We start from the raw sequence: 24,138 nt of genomic DNA, 5'->3' as shown, positions 1-24,138 counted from the left end.
AGGCTCACAGAGGGGGAAATGCAGAGCCCATTCCTGACTCTGGTGCCAATGTGTGACCCCAGGGGAATCGAAGGGGTGGGCAGACCAGGAGCCCAGGGTCAGTGAGGGTCCCAAGGGCAGCACAAGTGCTAGAGACCCTCCCCCACAGCCACCGGACAGACATTCACAGAAGGAGAAGGTGAGACCCATGGTGGGCACAGATAGCTGCAAAGCAGAGGAAACAGAGATAAGTTATGAGAAACTTATATATTTTTTCCATCAACCATGGAATGGAAGACACAAGAAAAATAAATCATCAATGGAAAATAAAGTGGTTTTTTTTTGTCCACTTGAAACACAGAGGATAAATTTAAATTCACTGTATACACACACAAAAAGGCTCAGAACACTCATAAGTCGCCCACAGTGGCCCCCAACCGTCATCAAAGCCAACATCCTGGGCAGGCTAGACCTTGGGGCAACACCTGCCTTCCATGCCCTGTGGCAGTCTCTGCACTCTCCTGAAGTTCCCATTGTGTGCACTGTAGGGGGCTGGAAGAATGTTGCTGGAGAGGACATATTCTGGAAGAGGGTTCTTTCCACCCTGAGGCCAGGAGAAGACAGTCAGAGGCCCACGGGGACCCAGGTCGGGGCTCCTGCTGAGGCCCCAGTCGGCATGAGGTCACTGCAGGGGCTGAGCTCCCTTCCATCCAGGAAGAGCTCATCTGCCTCATTCCTGCCACTGCCTCTCTCCCGTCTCACCCCATCTAAACCTACTCTCAGGGCAGGATCCAACTGGGTACCCTGTGGCCTCGTTGGCTAACTGATTTATACTAAGGTATGTGTCTTTTACAGTGTGAGCTGTGATGGTGAGTTTAGAATTGACTCGCCATGACTGCAGCCTGCAGAGGGAGCCAGCACCTCCAGGAACCCCATTCTTGCCATCAGCAGAGGGTCTATGGCTCCCACCTCATCCAGTGTCTCCCTGAGCACCATGTCTGCCTGACCAGGACCCAGTGGTCCTCCCATGAGGATGCTGCCTAGGGCTCCAACCCAATAGGTCCAAATACACCTCACCAACCTCCCCTCGGGGCTGTCCCCCCATTCCCCACCTCAGGGTCGGGTCACTACTCATATCTCATCCACCCACATGTCTCCTCAGTCTCAAGACTCTGCAATTTCCTCCATGTGGCTCCATCTCCACTTTTCCCACCAGCTCAAGCCAAATCTTATCTCTATGGACATCCCATTGGCCCTCATCAGGTCCCCCATGTCTGCTTGTTCCTGCAATCCATTCTCAAAACATAAAGCATAACATGTCACACAGTTTCACACTCTTCAGCACTTTCCTTTGCTCTGAGGAGAAGCCAGGCACCCACTCACCTGGCCCCACCCAGCACCCCCATCCCCACACACTCTTCCTTGCATCCTCCCTGCTACCTGATGGGGCCCCTGTGCCCCTCTTGTAAGCTGACATGCAGTGCACATTGGGGATGGCTTACTGAAGAGGCCCCTTGTCTGTCCTGTTCTCTAAGACATCTGCAGAGGCAAGAACAGATCCTGTGCATATCAGATGCCCCCAACTGTGCTTTCACACAATGTGTGAACAAAGAAGCAAACCAAGCTCCTCCAGAGGCAGGAGACAAGGACCTCCGGCTTCTTGGTCCCCGTGACACCGGGTCTGGTTGAGGCCAAGCTGCCCTCATCTTTGACCTGTTCTCTCCTTCCCTTCTCTCCCCAGGCAACACGAGAACCTCCAACTGGCCCAGGGAAGGAACTTGTAAAGCCCACCCCAACCAGGATAAGACAGTGGGGCATAAATGGGAGGAGAGGGGTTGGCTGTCGGTGCCACACTCAACGAACACTCACACATGCACACACTGATGCGTGCACACACGTGACATAAGTACACATGGTGACATCCCAATACATTCACAAACATACACAACACAAACAGGCCCAAACCCTCACTCTGAAACCTAACCCCACCCCCAAACTGCAACCCGGAACTCAAGTCCTAGCCTGAACCTTGACCCCAAACCCCACCTCAAGTCAGAAGGTAAACCATGGGCCGAATCCCGAACTGGAACTCAAACCCCAGCAGGAACCTGAACTCTTCCATTGTCTTTCCTCATCTGGCGCATGGGACTCAGCACCTGAGACTCTGTTGTGGCCCTCTGAATGAGCTGCGCCCCTCGTTCTTGTCCTCCCCACCAGCTGCGCTCCCTGTCCCTCCTCTCCCAAGGAGCCACCCAGCCCATGTCCCCCGCCCCGGTGGTCCCGATGAGATGCACCCAGGCTGACCCAGGGTGCAAATCCCCACCCCAATCCCCAGCGCAAACCCTGAACCAGAGGCCTCGTCTAAACTTTAATCCCAAACTCCACCTCAAATTGGAACCGGAACCACAGATGGAAGCCTGAACCGGAACTCAAAGCCCAGGTGGAACCTGAACCCCGCCCTCGCCTGTGAGCGGCTGCGCCCGGGTCCAGCCCTCCCCACGAGCTTCACCTCTGACCCCGACCTCCCCTAGAACTGCGCTTTCTACCCCGCAGTCCCAGGGTATCGCAAGCCGTCCCTCACACCCCACCTCCACGCCCTGTCTCCCCCACCTTCACTGTGAGCTGCAGCCCCCATGTCCCTGCCGTCCCCCTCACCCTCCCAGGAGCTGTGTCCACCTGACCCGGCATTTGCGCCTTTGTCTTCGTGGCCCGGAAGTGGCCCCGCCGGCGGAAGCACGAGAAGTGGCCACGTGCTGTACAGCGGCTGGCTGAGGAAGTCGCCCCCCGAGAAGAAGCTGAGGCTCTTTGTGAGTGCGGGCAGTGGGGGCGGTACCATGAGCGCCACGGAGGGTCTGGGGGCTCCGGGAGGGGCGTGGGGGAGGCGGCCTGGGTCCACGGGAGGAGCTGCGGGTGGAGGCGACTTCTCCACGTCTGCATGCGAAGGCGACTCCCCGCCAGCGAGAGACAGGGTCCAGGTTTGTGTGGGTTGCGTTCCGAGACCCAGGGAATTGATTCCAGGGCTGGGGACCCTATTACCTTGAGCGCCGTGGGCCTGCAGGTCGGAGAGTGGGCGGGAAAGGGGACACAGCAGGCTCCGCAGCCTCGCAAAACGGCAGGAACCTCGCACCCGCTCCCCTTCCCTCCCAGGCCCTGAGAATGGCGGGCACCTCGCACCCTCTCTCCTTCCCTCCCAGGCCCCAAGGAAGGCAGGCGCCTTAAACCTGCTCACCTTCCCTCCCAAGCCCCGAGAAGGCAGGCACCTCACACCCTCTCCCTTTCTCTCCTGGGCCCCAAGAAAACGCGGGCACCTCGCACCCGCTCCCCTTCCCTCCTCACCCGCCACTCCCGGGGTCGTTCGCGTCCTTCCATGCCACCACGCCTGCTGAGGGACAGTGTGCACTGCAGTGTAGTTTTCTATATATTAATTCATGTGGTTAAACGATTTAGAAAAAAAGAAGATTGGTTGCCCTTTCCCCTAGTGGCTAATTTGAAGAGTGTTGTTCTAAATTTCAACAATTTTACTGAGGAAGTGGTAATTGTTAGGAGTCACTATGATTATACCAAGGTACATAGAAGAGGCTTTTCTCTCCTGTTCCTTAGCCCCAGGTCCACCCCTTCAAGAATCTATTCCAGAATAAGCTGATCCTATAGTCATCTTCCCTTTCCTCTGCTTCCCTGAGGTATGGGGTATGATCAATTCTGCATTCTTGTCTTTCTCCATTTGTTTTTTCAATTTTTTATTATACTTTAAGTTCTGGGATACATGTGCAGAACGTGGAGGTTTGTTACATACATATACACGTGTCATGGTGGTTTGCTGCACCCATCAACCCATCATCTACATTAGGTATTTCTCGTAATGCTATCCCTTCCCTTGCCCCCCAACCCCAATAGGCCACATTGTGTAATGCTCCCGTCCCTGTGATCGTATGTTCTCATTGTTCAGCTGCCACTTATGAGTGAGAACATGAGGTGTTTGGTTTTCTGTTCCAGTGTAAGTTTGCTGAGAATGATGATTTCCAGCTTCATCCATGTCCCTGCAAAGAACATGAACTCATTCTTTTTTATGGCTGCATAATATTCCATAGTGTATATGTGCCATATTTTCTTTATCCAGTCTATTATTGATGGGCATTTGGGTTGGTTCCAAGTCTTTGCTGTCGTGAATAGTGCTGCAATAAACATATGGGTGCACTTGTCTTTATAGTAGAATGATTTATAATCCTTTGGGTATATACCCAGTAATGGGATGGCTGGGTCAAATGGTATTTCTAGTTCTTGATCCTTGAGGAGATGCCACACTGTCTTTGACAATGGTTGAACTAATTTATACTCCAACCAACAGTGTAAAAACATTCCTATTTCTCCACATCTTCTCCAGCATCTGTTGTTTCCTGACTTCTTAACGATGGCCATTCTAACTGGCGTGAGATGGTATCTCGTTGCATTTCTCTAATGACCAGTGATGATGAGCATTTTTTCATGTTTGTTGGCCACATAAATATCTTCTTCTGTTAAGTGTCTGTTCATATCCTTTGCCCACTTCTTGATAGTGTTGTTGTTTTTTTCTTGTAAATTTGTTTAAATTCCTTATACATTCTGGATATTAGCCCTTTGTCAGATGGGTAGATTGGAAAAAAATTCTCCCATTCGGTAGGTTGCCTGTTCACACTGATGATAGTTTCTTTTGCTATGCAGAAGCTCTTTAGTTTAAATAGATCCCATTTGTCAATTTTGGCTTTTGTTACCATTGCTTTTGCTGTTTTAGTTATGAAGTCTTTGCCCATGCCTATGTCCTGGATGATATTGCCTAGGTTTTCTTCTAAGGTTTCTATGGTTTTAGGTCTTACGTTTAAGTCTTTAATCCATCTTGACCCCGACCTCCTTCAGAACTGAGTTAATTTTTGTATAAGATATAAGGAAGGGGTCCACTTTCAGTTTTCTGCACATGGCTAGCCACTTTTCCCAACACCATTTATTAAATAGGGAATCCTTTCCCCATTGCTAGTTTTTGTCAGGTTTGTCAAAGATCAGATGGTTGTAGATGTGTGGTGTTATTTCTGAGGCCTCTGTTCTGTTCCATTGGTCTATATATCTGTCTTGGTACCAGTAACATGTTTTGGTTACTGTAACCTTGTAGTACAGTTTGAAGTCAGGTAGTGTGATGCTTCCAGCTTTGTTATTTTTGCTTAGGATTGTCTTGGCTGTACGGGCTCTTTTTTGGTTACATGTGAAATTTAAAGTGGATTTTTCTAATTCTGTGAAGAAAGTCAATGGTAGCTTGATTGGAATAGCATTGAATCTGTAAATTACTTTGGGCAGTATGGCCGTTTTCACAATATTGATTCTTCCTATCCATGAGCATGGAATGTTCTTCCATTTGTTTGTGTCCTCTCTTATTTCCTTGAGCAGTGGTTTGTAGTTCTCCTTGAAGAAGTCCTTCACATCTCTTATAGGTTGTATTCCTAGGTATTTTATTCTTTTGGTAGCAATTGTGAATGGGAGTTCACTCATGATTTGGCTCTCTATTTGTCTATTATTGGTGTATAGGAATGCTTGTGATTTTTGCACATGGATTTTGTATCCTGAGACTTTACTGAAGTTGCTTATCAGCTTCAGGAGTTTTTGGGCTGAGATGATGGGGTTTTCTAAATATACAATCATGTCATCTGCAAACAGAGACAATTTAACCTCCTCTCTTCCTGTTTGAATACCGTTTATTTCTTTCTCTTGCCTGATTGTCCTGGCCAGAACTTCCAATACTATGTTGAATAGGAGTGATGAGAGAGGGCATCCTTGTCTTGTGCCAGTTTTCAAAGGGAATCCTTCTAGCTTTTGCCCATTCAGTATGATATTAGCTGTGGGTTTGTCATAAATAACGTATTATTTTGAGATATGTTCCATCAATACTTAGTTAATTGAGAGTTTTTAGCACGAAGGGGTGTTGAATTTTATCGAAGGCCTGTTCTGCATCTATTGAGATAATCATGTGGTTTTTGTCATTGGTTCTTTTTATGTGATGGATTACGTTTATTGATTTGCATATGTTGAACCAGCCTTGCATCCCAGGAATGAAGTCAACTTGATCGTGATCGATAAGCTTTTTGATGTGCCTGGGTTCGGTTTGCCAGTATTTTATTGAGGGTTTTTGCATTGATGTTCATTAGGGATATTGGCCTGAAATTTTATTTTTTTGTTGTGTCTCTGCTAGGGTTTTGTATCAGGATGATGCTGGCCTCATAAAATGAGTTAGGGAGGAGTCCCTCTTTTTGCATTGTTTGGAATAGTTTCAGAAGGAATGGTACCAGCTCGTTTTTGTACCTCTGGTAGAAATCGGCTGTGAATCGGTCTGGTCCTGGGCTTTTCTTGTTGTTGTTGATAGGCTATTAATTATTGCTTCAATTTCAGAATTTATTATTGGTTTATTCAGATATTTGACTTCTTCCTGGTCTAGTCTTGGGAGGGTGTATGTGTCCAGGAATTTATCCATTTCTTATGAATTTCCTAGTTTATTTGCATAGAGGTGTTTATAGTATTTTCTGATAGTAGTTTGTATTTCTGTGGGATCAGCGGTGATACCCCTCTATCATTTTTTGTTGTGTCTATTTGATTCTTCTTTGTTGTGTCTATTTGATTCTTTATTAGTCTGGCTAGCGGTCTATCTAATTTTTTAAAAAACAACTCCTAAACTTACTGATTTTTTGAAGGGTTTTTTTGTGTCTCTATCTCCTTTAGCTCTGCTCTGATCTTAGTTTGTGTTCTGCTAGCTTTTGAATTTGTTTGCTCTTGCTTCTCTAGTTCTTTTAATTTTGATGTTAGAGTGTCAATTTTAGATCTTTCCTGCTTTCTCTTGTGGGCATTTAGTGCTATACATTTCCCTCTAAACACTGCTTTAGCTGTGTCCCAGAGATTGTGGTACATTGTGTCTTTGTTTTCATTGGTTTAAAAAAAATCTTTATTTCTGCCTTGATTTTGTTATTTACCCAGTAATCATTCAGGAGCAGGTTTTTCAGTTTCCATGTAGTTGTGCATTTTTGAGTGAGTTTCTTAATCCTGAGTTCTAATTTGATTGTACTGGGGTCTAAGAAACTGTTAAGATTTCCATTCATTTCCATTTGCTGAGGAGTGTTTTACTTCCAATTTTGTAGTCAATTTTAGAATAAGTGAGTGCTATGTGGTGCTCGGAAGAATGTATATTCTGTTGGTTTGGGGTGGGGAGCTCTGTAGATGTCTATTAGGTCCACTTGGTCCAGAGCTGAGTTCAAGTTCTGAATATCCTTGTTTCATTTCTGTCTTGTTAATCTGCCTAATATTGACAGTGGGGTGTTAAAGTCTCCCACTATTACTGTGTGGGAGTCTAAGTCTCTTTCTAGGTCTCTAAGAACTTGCTTATGAATCTGGGTGCCCCTGTCTTGGGTGCATATATATTTAGGGTAGTTAGCTCTTCTTGTTGCATTGATCCCTTTACCATTATTTAATGCCCTTCTTTTCGTTTTTGATGTTTGTTGGTTTAAAGTGTGTTTTATCAGAGACTAGGATTGCAAACCCTGCTTTCTTTTGGTTTCCATTTGCTTGGTAAATATTCTTCCATCCCTTTATTTTGAGCCTATGTGTGTCTTTGCACATCAGATGGGTCTCCTGAATACAGCATACTGATGCGTCTTGACTCTATCCAATTTGCCAGTCTGTGTCTTTTAATTGGGGCATTTAGCCCATTTACATTTAAGGTTAATTTTTTTTATTATACTTTAAGTTTTAGGGTACGTGTGCACAATGTACAGGTCTGTTACCTATGTATACATGTGCCATGTTGGTGTGCTGCACCCATTAACTCGTCATTTAACATTAGGTATATCTCCTAATGCTATCCCTCCCCCCTCGCCCCCAACAACAGGCCCCAGGGTGTGACGTTCCCCTTCCTGTGACCATGTGTTCTCATTGTTCAATTCCCACCTATGAGTGAGAACATAAGGTTAATATTGTTATGTGTGAATTTGATCCTGTCATTATGATGCTAGCTGGTTATTTTGCCTGTTGGTGCAGTATCTTCATCCTGTCGGTGGTCTTTACATTTTGGTATGTTTTTGCAGTTGCTGGTACCAGTTTTTCCTTTGCATATTTAGTGCTTCCTCAGGAGCTCTTGTAAGGCAGGCCTGGTGGTGACAGAAGCCCTTAGCATTTGCTGGTCTGTAAAGGATTTTATTTCTCCTTCGCTTATGAACCTTTGTTTGGCTGGATATGAAATTATGGGTTGAAAATTCTTTTCTTTAAGAATGTTGAAAATGGAGGTTCCAAGATGGCCAAATAGGAACAGCTCCAGTCTACAGCTCCCAGCATGAGCAATGCAGAAGATGGGTTATTTCTGCATTTCCAACTGAGGCACTGGGTTCATCTCACAGGGGCTTGTCAGACAGTGGGTACAGCCCACGGAGCAGGGTGGGACATTGCCTCACCCGGGAAGCACAAGGGGTCAGGGAATTCCCTTTCCTGGCAAAGGGAAGCCATAACAGATGGTACCTGGAAAATCGGGACACTCCCACCCTAATACTGCACTTTTCCAATGGCCTTAACAAACAGCACACCAGGAGAATATATCCCACGCCTGGCTCGGGGGGTCCCATGCCCATGGAGCCTCGCTCACTGCTAGCACAGCAGTCTGAGATCAAACTGCGAGGCGGCAGCCAGGCTGAGGGAGGGGCGCCCGCCATTGCTGAGGCTTGAGTAGGTAAACAAAGCGGCCTGGAAGCTTGAACTGGGTGGAACCCACCTCAGTTCAAGGAGGCCTACCTGCCTCTGTAGACTCCACCTCTAGGGGCAGGGAAAAGCTGAAAATTCTGAAAATCAGAGCGCCTCTTCTCCTCCAAAGGAAAGCAGCTCCTCTACAGCAACGGACCAAAGCTGGACAGAGAATGACTTTGACAAGTTGACAGAAGAAGGCTTCAGACGATCAGTAATAATGAACTTCTCCGAGCTAAAGGAGGATATTTGAACCCATCGCAAAGAAGCTAAAAATCTTGAAAAAAGATTATGCAAATGGCTAACTAGAATAAACAGTATAGAGAAGTCCTTAAATGACCTGATGGAGCTGAAAATCATGGCACGAGAACTACATGACACATGCACAAGCTTCAGTAGTCAATTTGATCAAGAGGAAGAAAGGGTATCAGTGATTGAAGATCAAATGAATGAAATGAAGCAAGAAGAGAAGTTTAGAGAAAAAAGAGTAAAAAGAAACAAACAAAGCATCCAAGAAACATGGGACTATGTGAAAAGACCAAATCTACGTCTGATTGGTGTACCTGAAAGTGACGGGCAGAATGGAACCAAGTTGGAAAACACTCTGCAGGATATTATCCAGGAGAATTTCCCCAACCTAGCAAGGCAGGCCAAAATTCAAATTCAGGAAATACGAGAATGCTGCAAAGATAATCTTCGAGAAGAGCAACTCCAAGACACATAATTGTCAGATTCACCAAAGTTGAAATGAAGGAAAAAATGTTGAGGTCAGCCAGAGAGAAAGGTCAGATTACCCACAAAGGGAAGCCCATCAGACTAACAACTGATCTCTCGGCTGAAACTCTACAAGCCAGAAGAGAGTGGAGGCCAATATTCAACATTCTTAAAGAAAAGAATTTTCAACCCAGAATTTCATATCCAGCCAAACTAAGCTTCATAAGTGAAGGAGAAATAAAATCCTTTACAGACAAAAAAATGCTGAGTGATTTTGTCACCACCAGGCCTTCCTTACAAGAGCTCCTGAAGGAAGCACTAAACATGGAAAGGACAACCTTTGCACAGCCACTGCAAAAACATCCCAAATTGTAAAGACCCTTGATGCTAGGAAGAAACTACATCAACTAACGAGCAAAATAACCAGCTAACATCATAATGACAGGATCAAATTCACACATAACAATATTAACCTTAAACGTAAATGGGCTAAAAGCTCCAATTAAAAGACACAGACTGGCAAATTGGATAAAGAGTCAAGACCCATCAGTGTGCTGTTTTCAGGAGACCCATCTCACGTGCAGAGACACACATAGGCTCAAAATAAAGGGATGGAGGAAGATCTACGAAGCAAATAGAAAACAAAAAAAGCAGGGGTTGCAATCCTAGTCTCTGATAAAACAGACTTTAAACCAACAAAGATCAAAAGAGACAAGGCCATTACATAATGGTAAAGGGATCAATTCAACAAGAAGAGCTAACTATCCTAAATATATATGCACCCAATACAGGAGCACCCAGATTCATAAAGCCTATACTTAGAGACCTAGAAAGAGACTTAGACTCCCACACAATAATAATGGGAGACTTTAACACCCCACTGTCAACATTAGACAGATCAACAAGACAGAAAATTAACAAAGATATCCAGGAATTGAACTCAGCTCTACACCAAGCAGACCTAATAGACATCTACAGAACTCTCCACCCCAAATCAACAGAATATACATTCTTCTAAGCACCACATCACACTTATTCCAAAATTGACCACATAGTTGGAAGTAAAGCACTCCTCAGCAAATGTAGAAAAACAGAAATGATAACAAACCATGTCTCAGACCACAGTGCAATCAAACTAGTACTCAGGATTAAGAAACTCACTCAAACCTGCTCAACTATATGGAAACTGAACAACCTGCTCCTGAATGACTACTGGGTACATAACAAAAAGAAGGCAGAAATAAAGATGTTCTTTGAAACCAATGAGAACAAAGACACAACATACCAGAAGCTCTGGGACACATTCAAAGCAGTGTGTAGAGGGAAATTTATAGCACTAAATGCCCACAAGAGAAAGCAGGAAAGATCTAAAATCAACACCCTAACGTCACAATTAAAGGAACTAGACAAGCAAGAGCAAACACATTCCAAAGCTAGCAGAAGGCAAGAAATGTCTAAGATCAGAGCAGAACTGAAGGAGGTAGAGACACCAAAAACCCTTCAAAAATCAATTAATCCAGGAGCTGGTTTTTTGAAAAGATCAACAGAATTGATAGACCTCTAGCAAGACTAATAAAGAAGAAAAGAGAGAAGAATCAAATAGATGCAATAAAAAGTGATAAAGGGGATATCACCACCAATCCCACAGAAATACAAACTACCACCAGAGAATATTATAAACACCTTTATGCAAATAAACTAGAAAATCTAGAAGAAATGGATAAATTCCTGGGCACATGCACCCTCCCAAGACTAAACCAGGAAGAAGTTGAATCCCTGAATAGACCAATAACAGGTTCTGAAATTGAGGCTATAGTTAATAGCCTACCAACCAAAGAAAGTCCAGGACCAGATGGATTCATGGCCGAATTCTATCAGAGGTACCAAGAGGAGCTGGTACCATTCCTTCTGAAACTATTCCAATCAATAGAAAAAGAGGGAATCCTCCCTAATTCGTTTTATGAAGCCAACATCATCCTGTTACCAAAGCCTGGCAGAGACACAACAAAAAAAGAGAATTTTAGACCAATATCCCTGATGAACATCCATGCAAAAATGCTCAATAAAATAGTGGCAAACCGAACCCAGCAGCAGATCAAAACGCTTATTCACCACGATCAAGTTGGCTTCATCCCTGGGATGCAAGGCTGGTTCAACATATGCAAATCAATAAATGTAATCCATCATGTAAAGAGAACCAGAGACAAAAAGCACGTGATTATCTCAATAGATGCAGAAAAGGCCTTCGACAAAATTCAACAGCCCTTCATGCTAAAAACTCTCAATGAACTAGGTATTGATGGGACGTACCTCAAATTAATAAGAGCTATTTATGACAAACCGACAGCCAATATCATACCGAATGGGCAAAAACTGGAAGCATTCCCTTTGAAAACTGGCACAAGACAGGGATGCCCTCTCTCACCACTCCTATTCAACATAGCATTGGAAGTTCTGGCCAGCACAGTCAGGCAAGAGAAAGAAATAAAGGGTATTCAATTAGAAAAAGAGGAAATCAAATTGTCTCTGTTTGCAGATGACATAACTGTATATTTAGAAAACCCCATTGTCTCAGCCCAAAATCTCCTTAAGCTGATAAGCAACTTCAGCCAAGTCTTAGGATACAAAATCAATGTGCAAAAATCACAAGCATTCCTCTACACCAATAACAGACAAACAGAGAGCCAAATCAAGAGTGAACTCCCATTCACAATTGCTTCAAAGAGAAAAAAATACCTAGGAATCCAACTTACAAGGGATAGGAAGGACCTCTTCCAGGAGAACTACAGAACACTGCTCAGCAAATTAAAAGAGGACACAAACAAATGGAAGAACATTCCATGCTCATGGGTAGGAAGAATCAATATTGTGAAAATGGCCACACTGCCCAAGGTAATTTATAGATTCAGTGCCATCCCCATGAAGCTACCAATGACCTTTCTTCACAGAATTGGAAAAAACTACTTTAAAGTTCATATGGAACCACAAAAGAGCTGCATTGCTAAGACAATCCTAAGCCAAAAGAACAAAGCTGGAGGCATCACGCTACCTGACTTCAAACTATACTACAAGGCTACAGTAACCAAAACAGCATGGTACTGGTACCAAAACAGAGATATAATCCAATGGAACAGAACAGAGCCCTCAGAAATAATACCACACATTTACAACCATCTGATCTTTGACAAACCTGAGAAAAACAAGAAATGGGGAAAGGATTCCCTATTTAATAAATGGTGCAGGGAAAACTGGTTAGCCATATGTAGAAAGCTGAAACTGGATCCCTTCCTTGTACCTTATACAAAAATTAATTCAAGATGGATTAAAAACTTAAATGTTAGACCTAAAACCATAAAAACCCTAGAAGAAAACCTAGGCAATACCATTCAGGACATAGGCATGGGCAAGGGCAAGGACTTCATGGCTAAAACACCAAAGTAATGACAACAAAAGCCAAAATAGCCAAATGGGATCTAATTAAACTAAAGAACTTCTGCACAGCAAAAGAAACTACCATCAGAGTGAACAGGCAACCTACAGAATGGGAGAAAATTTTTACAATCTACCCATCTGACAAAGGGCTAATATCCAGAATCTACAAAGAACTTAAACAAATTTACAAGAAAAAATCAACCCCATCAAAAAGTGGGCAAAGGATATGAACAGACACTTATCAGAAGAAGACATTTATGCAGCCAACAGACACATGAAAAAATGCTCATCATCACTGGGCATCAGAGAAATGCAAATCAAAACCACAAGGAGATACCATCTCATACCAGTTAGAATGGCAGTCATTAAAAAGTCAGGAAACAACAGGTGCTGGAGAGGATGTGGAGAAATAGGAAGGCTTTTACACTGTTGGTGGGAGTGTAAACTATTTCAACCATTGTGGAAGACAGTGTGGCGACTCCTCAAGGATCTAGAACTAGAAATACCATTTGACCCAGCAATCCCATTACTGGGTATATACCCAAAGGATTATAAATCATTGTATTATAAAGACACATGCACACGTATGTTTATTGCGGCACTATTCACAATAGCAAAGACTTGGAACCAACCAGACTGGATGAAGAAAATGTGGCACATATACACCATGGAATACTATGCAGCCATAAAGAATGATGAGTTCATGTCCTTTGTAGGGCCATGGATGAAGCTGGAATCCATCATTCTCAGCAAACTATTGCAAGGACAGAAAACCAAACACCGCATGTTCTCATTCATAGGTGGGAATTGAACAATGAGAACACTTGGACACAGGATGGGGAACATCACACACCAGGGCCTGTTGTGGGGTGGGGGGAGGGGGGAGGGATAGCATTAGGAGATACACATAATGTAAATGGTGAGTTAACGGATGCAGCACACCAACATGGCACATGTTTACATATGTAACAAACCTGCACGTTTTGCGCATGTACCATAAAACTTAAAGTATAATAATAATAAAAAAGAATGTTGAATATTGGCCCTCACTCTCTTTTGGCTTGTAGGGTTTCTGCAGAGAGATCTGCTCTTAGTCTGATGGGCTTCTCTTTGTGGGTAGCCCGACCTTTCTCTCTGGCTGCCTTTACCATTTTTTCCCTTCATTTCAACCTTTGTCAATCTGACAATTACATGTCTTGGGGTTGCTTTTCTCGAGGAGTATCATGGTGGTGGTCTTTGTATTTCTTGAGTTTGAATGTTGGCTTGTCTTGCTTGGTTGGGGAAGTTCTCCTGGATAATATCCTTAAGAATGTTTTCCAATTTGGTTCCATTCTCCCTGTCATTTTCACATATACCAATCAAACATAGATTTGACCTTTTCACATAGTCCCATATTTCTTTGAGGCTTTGTTCATTCCTTAAGTTTTTTTCTCTCTAATCTTGTCTTCATGCTTTGTTTCATTAAGTTCGTCTTCAATCTCTGATATCCTGTCTTCTGCTTGATCAATTCGGCTATTGATACTTGTTTATTTTTCACGAAGTTCTCGTACTGTCTCTTTCGGCTTCATGAAGTCATTTATGTTCTTCTCTAAACTGGTTATCCTAGTTAGCAGTTCCTGTAACCATTTATCAAGGTTCTTAGCTTCCCTGCATTGGGTTAGAACATGCTCCTTTAGCTCGGAGGAGTTTGTTTTTACCCATCTTCTGAAGCCTACTTCTGTCAGTTTGTCAAACTCATTCTCCATCCAATTTTGTTCCCTTGCTGGCAAGGAGTTGTGATCTTTTGGAGAAGAGGCATTCTGGATTTTGGAATTTTCAGCCTTTTTGCCCTGGTTTTTCCTCATCTTTGTGAATTTGTCTGTTTTTGGTCTTTGATGTTGGTGATCTTTGGATGGGGTTTTTGCGTGGGTGTCCTTTTTGTTGATGTTGGTGCTATTGCTTTCTGTTTGTTAGTTTTCCTTCTGACAGGCTCCTCTTCTGCAGGTCTGCTGGAGTTTGCTGGAAGTCCACTCCAGACACTGTTTGCCTGTGTATCACCAGTGGAGGCTGCAGAACAGCAAAGATTGCTGCCTGCTCCTTCCTCTGGAAGCGTCATCCCAGAGGGGCACCTGCCAGATGCCAGCTGGAGCTCTCCTGTATGAGTTGTCTGTCAACCCCTGCTGGGAGATGTCTCCTAGTCAGGAGGGACAGGGGTCAGGGACCCACTTGAGGAGGCAGTCTGTCCCTTAGCAGAGCTCAGGTGCTGTGCTGGGAGATACGCTGTGCTCTTCAAAGCCACAGGCAGAACGTTTAAGTCTGCTGAAGCTGCGCCAACAGCTACCCGTTCCTCCAGGTGCTCTGTCCCAGGGAGATGGGAGTTTTATCTATAAGCCCCTGACTGGGGATGCTGCCTTTCTTTCAGAGATACCCTGCCCAGAGAGGCAGAATCTAGAGAGGCAGTCTGGCTACAGCAGCTTTCCTGTGCTGTGGTGGGTTCTGCACTGTGTTCAAACTTCCCAGTGACCTCTTTCTCTGTTTTTACCTTGGGCTGGCCATTGTCCCTTTTTATGAGGATCCTTAGCCATTAGACTGCATTCTGCTGGCCTGATGTAGAGATGAGCACCACAGGTCAACACAGGGTACCAGGGCTCAACTGAGGCCCTGAAAGGAGGCAACTCCAGCAGCAGTAAATATTAAATATATTAATAAATAAATATTAAATATATTTATATATTATATATTTATATAAATATATTAAATATATTTATATATTATATATTTATATAAATATATTAAATATAAATATATAATATATACAAATATATATAAAATAAAAATATAAAAATATAAAAAATATGTATTTGTATATAATTATATAATTATTTAATATATATTTATATATAATTATATAATTATTTAATATATATTTATATATAATTATATAATTATTTAATATATATTTATATATAATTATATAATTATTTAATATATATTTTTATATATTATATAATTATTTAATATATATTTATATATAATTATATAATTATTTAATATATATAAATATATAATTATTTAATAAATATAAATATATAATTATATAATTATATAAATATATAATTATATAATATAAATATATATAAATATATAATTAAATATTTGTATAAAATAAATGTTAAATATATTAAACATTGACATAAATCTGAAATACAGATGCAGTTTTAGAACCAAGAGCTACTAGACAAAGGAAGAAATTAACAAGAAACTCTGGCTTTCTGGGACAAAGCCGAGTTCAGAATAAAGGTAATCCTGATCTGAAGTCCCATAGCGCAAAACATTTCCCTCACAGTCACCTTATTCAGAAGAGTCTCTTAGAAGTCTGGGTGCATCTTCTGTTCATAGCCAGGTGCTTCTCCAGGGAGGTGGAGATGATTCTTGGACAAATGATTGTATTTAGCCTGACCTGAGGTAATGTATGGTTATGGCCTGAATTTTGCAGGCAGTCCACCTGGTTTGAATCGTGGCTCTACCTAATAGCTGTGTATCATAGGCAGATTTACTTAGTGAATGAAGCTTCACTTTCTATAAAATGTGGGAGGCAAATAAGTATCACAGGTGACTGTTGTATTAAGAAATTGTATAACGTAAGGTTGATACAAGGCATTGAGCTCAATCCCTGAGGTAGAGTTAGCCATCAAATAAACTGCTTGGTGTGGCATGTGCTACCTTCCAAATTTCCCATACCACACTGTCGCATCTCTCACTGGAAAGAGCCAAGTTCTTCCCCACTTAGGGCCTTTGCACTTGCAGTTCCCTCTTCCTGGAACACAGCAGCTTCCTCCACCACTTTCACATGCCTGGCTCCTTCTCATTCTTCTAGTATCGGCGGGTATTTTCAAGCAGTGTTGTAAGGTGATTGAGAGCATGTGCTCTGGCTTCAAATTTTGGCTCTACCACTCACTGGCTCTGTGACTTTGAGCAAGTTACTTCTCTGCACCCCAATTCGTAAACTGTTCTTTGGAGTTGTAATATCTATTTGACTAGGTCGTTGTGAGGATTAAATAAATTCATATATATGTGTACATACACACACATATTTAGCATTTAGAATGGTGCTCGGTGTGTAGTAAGGCTCTGTAGAAGTGATTGCTATTATAAAATGTCACTACCTCGGAGAGACCTTCCTTGCCCAGGTCATCTAGCAGTCTCCCCCAAACTGCTGTGATTACTGTCATATTTGGATATGTAACTACTGACATTGTTGGGTATATTTCTGTTATCTTATTTCATGCTATTTATCTTGCTTGAAAAAAAATGAATTGAAAGATGAATAGGCACTTTGTGAGATGGTATCATGAAATTGAATATATGTATAACTGAAGTTTCAGAAAGAGGATGAGGGAGAGGAGAGAAAAAATACTTGAAGAAATTTTAGCTGAAGTTTTGCCAAATTTGGTCATAAACAGTAGTCCACAGCTCCTAGAAGTTCAGCTAATTCCAAGCAGGATAAACACAAAGGAGAATATACCTAAGCTCATCATAATCAAATCGCTAAAGACAAAGATAAGGAAAACAAGGCAGGAGAATCGCTTGAGCCTGGGAGGTGGAGGTTGCAGTGAGCCAAGATTGCACCACTGCACTCCAGCCTGGGCAACAGAGCAAGACTCTGTCTAAAAATAAAAAAGCAGCCAAGGGGGTAATACACACTGTACCAGAATGACAGCCAGCTTTTATCAGAAACAGTGGAGGCCAGAAGACAGTGCACTGACGTGTCAACAGCCCTGGAGGAAGAAAACCGTCATCTGAGATTCTGCACCCAGTGCAATTTTCTTTTTAAGTGAAGACACTATAAAAACATTGTCACATTTTTAAAAAAGCTAAGAAGGGTGTTATCAGAAAGCATGCAATATAAGAAATGCTAAAAGAAATATTTCAGGCTCCTGGAAACCATGAGCTGTGGCTTTTATCCTATATATAGTCTGCCTAGCAGAATCTGATCACTGTAGGCATGCATTTGTTTTTCTTTAAGTGTTCATTGAATACTTGCTAGGTGTGAAGCACAGTACCAAGGCTTTTATCTGAGTCACTTCATATCCTTAGAACAGCCTGATAGCATAGGCACAGTATTGTCCTCATTTCTCAGGTGAGGAAATGAAGACATGAAGAACACAGGCCATGACACAGTCAGTGGTGCCATCATCCTAGATTCTCTGTCCAGTGGAAAATTCTGTTTTAAAATATGAAGGCCAAAGAAACACACTGTCAGAGCATCAGATAGAAAACAGCAACAACACAGCAAACTAAGACAATATGTTACCAGACAACCCACAATATGAAAAATGCTAAAAGAAATACTTCAGCAGTATGCTTCTAGGGAGTGTAATGATATTGATACACAACATGGATGCAGAAGGATTTCCAGTAAATTACAGGCACTGGAAGAAAGTCTTGGGAGGATGAAGACTGGAGCCGAGCAATCCACAGCTTTCAAGGATCTGCTTACAGATTTGGGAAACCGTATTCCATTTTCCGCCCAACTATCTTTGCAGAGTCATCCTCATCACTGTTCCCTCTCCTCTACCCTCAGCCCAAATTCTACACGTAAAGCAATATTGGTGAGAGAACAAGCAGAGCCCGTGAAACCAGGCTCCTGGGCTTGAAGTCTTGCTCTGCCACTTTATGACCAAGGCGTTTATAGGATGAATGCAAAGTTGGCTTAACGTTTAAAAACAGGCCAGTGCAATTCATCACATTAAGAGAATAAAGAAGAAAAATCACCTGCTCATCTGAATAGATGCAAAAAAGTATTTGACCAAATTTCAACAAACCATAGAAAATTAGTCGTATCTATGAAAAACCTACAGCTAACAACATTCTTAATCATAAAATACTGAACGTTTTACCCTAAGATCATGAACAAAGCAAGGATGTCTGTGCGTATGACTTTTATGCAGTGTTGTACCAAAGGGTCTAGTCAGTGTAACAAGCATTAAAAAGAAATGAAAGTCATACAGATTGTAAAAGATGAAGTAAAATTGTCTTTATTCTCAAAAGACATGATTGGATATACAGGAACTTCTAAGAAATGTACTTCAAAAAACCCTCCCAGAGCTAGGCGAATATAGCAAGATCACAGAATTTAGGGTGAACATATAAACTTAATATATGGAAATACAGCTGCATAATTTACACAAAATTGAAATAATGCAGTAGCATAAAAACCCTTACAATATATGAGAGTAAACACCAGCTAGAGTAGTAACAGTATACCTGCTATGCTCACACTACATGTATATACATAACACCTGCACCATGCACACACAGAATCGTGAAGGCAGCAGCCTCGGCAAGACTTCAGGTGACTGTAAATAAGTAGCACTTATTTTTATGTTCCTCAGCTCTATCCTGTCTGGCTATGCCTCAATCTTCAATCTTTTTCAATCCAAGGCTTATTGGGTACGGGTTATGCTGGGAGATTAAGTGAGGCCCAGGAGTTGATATAGCAGCAATGAAGTCTTTGAGACCTTCCATGAGTCATTTTAGTGGTGCAGAAGGGGAACAGCCTGATTAGAGTGATTTCACAAAACAGGAGAGGAGGAAATGAAGATTAGCAGTGAGGAAACTCTTCAGAGTTTTAAGGTAAAGAGGGTAGAAAAACTGGGCCATAGTTGGAAGAGAATGCGGGCTGAAACCAAATTTTTAATTTTTTTTCCTAAGATGGGAGAAATTTGTGTCTTGATGGGAATGATCCTAGTAGAGGTGGAGAACTGTTGAAGTGATGTCCGTTTGTGAGTGAGAGGGTGTTCACAAATGCAAGAAGGTTGGCCTTAGAATGGATGAACTCTCTGTGCTCCCCAGTGACAAGGTCCAGGGCTATAGGCACAGGCAGGCTGGTGGGTGTGGAGGCGGATCAGGTGCAGATTCTCTTTGCATTGCTTATATTTTCTCATGGAATAAGAAACAAAGAAATAGGGGTGTTGGAGGTTTAAAGGGAGAGAAGTTGAGAAATTGTTGCAAAACACTAGGAGAAAACCATGAACTAGGTAAATATGGTAGGACATTGGGCCACATGAAGGCCCCTTGAAGTTAAAGTGAGACCAGGCAGCATGGTTGTGTATTTCTCTCCAGCTGTTCACAGCTGAATGGGAACAGGTGGAGTAGGCAAAGCATTAGGCTTAGCCAGGGGCTGTGGTTTTGCCAGATAAATAAGAGGAATGGAGAAAGAAGCAAAGGTATGATTATAATAGAGCCATGGAAAGGAAGTTTGATAAGGGGGAAAATAACAGGGATAAAAGGTGAGTGGGAAAAGGTGGTAGGAGTCCTAGAGTGTAGGACTCTCTTGGGTTCTGAAGAGTTGCGATAATAACCCAATGCTTGGCATCTGTAGTCCTTCAGGGTTGTATACCAAGTGGTTCGAGTTTGTTTGCATAATAAAACTATGAGGTACTTAGGGCAGGTGGTGGTGGTGGTGATTCCAATAGCTGAGACAAGCTCCAAAGAGGTAAATGGCTTACTGGAAAGTCACACCTGGAGTCAGTGGAGAAGCATAGACTCATCCACAGTTCTCTACCATGGGTAGTCTTTTATCCCTGTGTGTGGTGTCTGCTCATGGATCACTCAGTCTTGTTGAAGAGGTGGAAGGTAGAAGACAGCCTAAGACAAAATGTAATAATGCATTCAATTCTATGGGATGGAGTACTATAAGGAGTTTATCTGATCAGTAATACTATTATAAGTACTAGGGATATAGCAGTGAACAAGATAGAAAAAAGGTCTCTCAGTGCTTTGGGAGGCAGAAGCAGGAGGATCATATGAGACCAGGAGTTGAAGATGAGCCTAGGCAACATAGTGAGACCCCATCTCTGCAAAAAAATGTATTAAAGAATTAGCTAGGTATGGTGGTGTATGCTCTAGTCCCAGCTACTTAGGAGGCTGAAGTGGGATGATTACCTAAGCTCAGGAATTAGAGGCTGCAGTGAGCTGTGAGTGTGCCACCATTGCACTCCAGCCTGAGTGACAGAGTAAGACTGTGTCCCTTAAAAAAGAAGCATCCTGAAGTCCTGTGCTTCAGAGAAGTTTTAGAAGGGTTTCTCTGTGACTCTTCTAAAGCATCATGATATGGTAAAAAGCACATTTTACTAAAAGTTGGGAAACATGTTTTTCTGCTACTTGTTTACTGCTACTCCTTCTGCTTCTGACATTGTTGCTTCAACTCACCATGCTTAGTGGAGGTCCCCATCTATAAACTAAGGTGTTGTGGCTTTGAGAGTTCTACTCTGTCTAAAAGTGCTATGCATTGAGGTCAGTGTTCTAGCCTAATGAAATTGTTGCTATAAAGTGTCCTCACCCAACCTCCTGCTCTAAAGTGTGGAAATGCACATCTTATTTTGTAGTGATGAGACTCTGTTGACATAGTGAGATGCTGCAGTAAAATGCATTCAAAGTCACTCTCCACCTTTGAAACTGGGGAAATCCGAAAGGGAGACATAGGCTGAGTGCAGGTCCGAGTCCCATCCTTAACTTAGTGATGTCTCAGACCTGTTAAAAGCTTTGTAATAACAAATGAATGCTTCCCCTCTTCTTACTCCTTCCTTAGGCCTGGAGGAAACGCTGGTTTATCCTGCAGAGGGGCCAGACTAGCAGTGACCCAGATGTTCTGGAATACTACAAGAATGATGGCTCCAAGAAGCCCCTGCGCACCATCAACCTGAACCTCTGTGAGCAGCTGGATGTTGGTGTGACTCTGAACTTCAACAAGAAGGAGATTCAGAAGGGCTATATGTTTGACATCAAGACCAGTGAGCGTACCTTTTACCTGGTGGCTGAGACCAGGGAGGACATGAACGAGTGGGTCCAGAGCATCTGTCAGATCTGTGGCTTCAGGCAGGTTGAGGAAAGCACAGGTATGGGAGCACACACAGCCCTGTCTCATGAGGGGCTGAGATGAGGCCCTCCAATCTCCAGCAAGGAGGGCAGCTCTAGCTGCCAACACTGCCAAGAAGTGTTGGGCTTGTGATGAAGCTAAAGGCATTTTTGGTGTTTCTTCAGACACCTCGATACCACTACCATCCTCAGTCCTCCACCTCTCCCCCTTCCCTGAGCTCTTTGCCCTGTCACCTCTCAGCCACCTGTAGGGAAGACCTCTCCTTTGCCTTCTACTGATCCATCTCTGGCTGTTCTGGCCCTACTTCAGACCACCTGGCACAGTTGCACTTGACCCTTGGTGGGTTTGTTTGGGGTTGCTTTTTGATTCTTACTGATTTATAATCACTTAGGAGGGGACAGGTGAGAGGAGGAAATACAGACTTATGCTTGGGTTTTAATAACCTTCACAAAAGAGTTGTTCAGCTTTTTAAAATGAGTTGTAAGTTGCAGAAATGCTCCTTCACGTTTGTTCAGGCTCATCCTCTACCCACCAGGAAGGTTGAGGAGCAGGCTTTTTTTTTTTTTTTTTTTTTTCCTGAGGCAGATGTATGGTCTAAATTGGCCATTCTTGAACCTGGTTGCACATCAGAATTAAGGAGGGACATTTTTAAAATGTTGATGCCAAGGACCTGTGCCAAGTGAGTTACCCAGGAATCTCTTGGGTGGCGGACCCAGGCATTAGTGTCTTTTGGAAGCTCCACTCCTTCCCACTTTTTTTGGGAGGATAAAATTGAAAAAGTAAAGCTTCATTTTGAGTAGCAAGGGTCCAGGGCTCAGCAGATACTTCCTGTAAATATTTTAGATTTTGAAGGCCACAGATAGTCTCTATTTTATATTCCTATTTTTTTAAATGTTACAATCCTTTGAAAATGTAAAAACCATTCTCAGCTCATCAGCATCAGCATCACCTGGGAACTTGTTAGACCTGCACATTCTCGTAAGAATGTCAGTAAGTAATTTACTCTTGTAAGTCAGTCTGCACCCCACTCCAGACTTACTGAATCAGAAACTCTGGGACAAAACACAGCAGTCTGGTTTTAAGAACTCTCCAGGCAATGTTTATTGCCAGAACTGCTTTGAAAGGATGTTTCTGGAGCTATAGCCCATTTGAGAGAGCTGACCAGTTTTATAGCCATGGCTTGGTGCTGATAGACCCCCAGGTCTGCATATAAATGGACTCTGGGTCATGGATAGGACTCTACTGCCCGAGTGCTAGACAGGGGCTGTGGAGGTGAGGGTGAGTCACTCTTTCATCCTCACAGCCCACACATACAACTGGGGGCATGAAGGATGCATGGGGTGACAGGACAGGGTTAGTGGGTTGTGGAAAAGTGGCCTTTCCTACCAGACTGAGGAGCCTGGACTTTATTGGGAGGGCAATGAGGAGCAGTGACTGTCACCAGGGGAGTAGTTCCTTACTATACTACATCCTTTGTTTGATCAACACATACTTACTGTGTTACACACTGGGCTTGATTCTGAGAACAAAACCATTTCAAAAGAGATGAAATCTCTGCCCTCACTGAGTTTTGAGCTGAATGTATGGGGTGATGAGAAAGAGGTTGGTATTTTACTAGAATTCCATTTGAAACACGAGGAATTACTGGCAAGAAACTGGTTGAAGAAATAAACAGAAATATGGTTTTAGAAAGAGAGAGAGTGCTTTGTGAGTCATCTTAAGGATGCAGCGCATTGTGGAAGAGCTTTCCATGAGCAATGCCGTAAGGACAGGACATGGTTGGTGAGAAAGAGTGAAGAGTCGCAGTGATGCCTGGGCTCTGGCTTAGAGAGTGCAGTGGACAGTCATGCTGATGTGCCTCACCGAGAGGGAACACAGGCATGCGAGGGGCTCACTTGGAGCATCGGGGACACCTGCTTGTGGGGTGTCTGCCTTGCGGCAGGGAGCCCCAGAAAGGCCTGAGCTGCAGGTTCAGATTTTAGAGTTGCCATCACTTAGGTGGTCCTGGGGGCTGTGGGAGGACAGAATCACCCTGCGGTATCCGGAGTCAGGGTGAGGCTGAGGAGGGTCTAGAGCAGAACCCTGAAGAATAGCTCCATTGAAGGCAGAGGAAACAGATCCAACAAGATGGCAGGAGCAGAGGCTCAGCAGAGCTTCCCAGGCTGCACCCTCCCTGGGCAGCAGCTGTGTTCATCCTTGGTGCCGTGGCTGCTTGGCCCCCTAGCATAGACCCTTGATCCTCCACTGGTAGAGCATTCATCTTGCAGATCTTTTGGAGCTACAAGGCCATTGATTCTGTTAGCAGACATCCCACTCACCAGGAGACCTGCATGGGAGCTCATCTTGGAGTGCACATAGCTGTAAGTGGAGCCATCTTTCCCAGAGTCCTGCCATATGTTTTTGTTGCTCACTGGCAG

At 43.2% G+C, this 24,138-nt stretch overlaps 1 protein-coding gene across 10 annotated transcripts in view; it reads left to right on the top strand.

Annotated features, from left to right (window-relative positions):
- The first annotated feature begins 2,479 nt into the window (after positions 1-2,479).
- Positions 2,480-24,138, top strand: part of GAB4 (GRB2 associated binding protein family member 4) — a 52,318-nt gene continuing 30,659 nt past the window's right edge. For 2 of the 10 annotated variants that reach the window (XM_054675531.2, XM_054675532.2), the window contains exons 1-2: positions 2,538-2,786; positions 21,434-21,740. In XM_054675531.2, the coding sequence (XP_054531506.1) occupies positions 2,613-2,786; positions 21,434-21,740 (481 nt within the window). In that variant the 5' untranslated portion in view covers positions 2,538-2,612. Of the gene's footprint in view, positions 2,787-21,433; positions 21,741-24,138 lie in introns of all 10 variants that reach the window. The other 8 variants (XM_054675528.2, XM_016939619.4, XM_054675530.2 and 5 more) reach the window with 6 other exon arrangements.

This window comes from Pan troglodytes, chromosome 23 (assembly GCF_028858775.2).
Source record: "Pan troglodytes isolate AG18354 chromosome 23, NHGRI_mPanTro3-v2.0_pri, whole genome shotgun sequence".
In the NCBI taxonomy this organism is placed as follows: domain Eukaryota; kingdom Metazoa; phylum Chordata; class Mammalia; order Primates; family Hominidae; genus Pan; species Pan troglodytes.
This window is presented reverse-complemented; position numbering and strand designations above follow the sequence as displayed.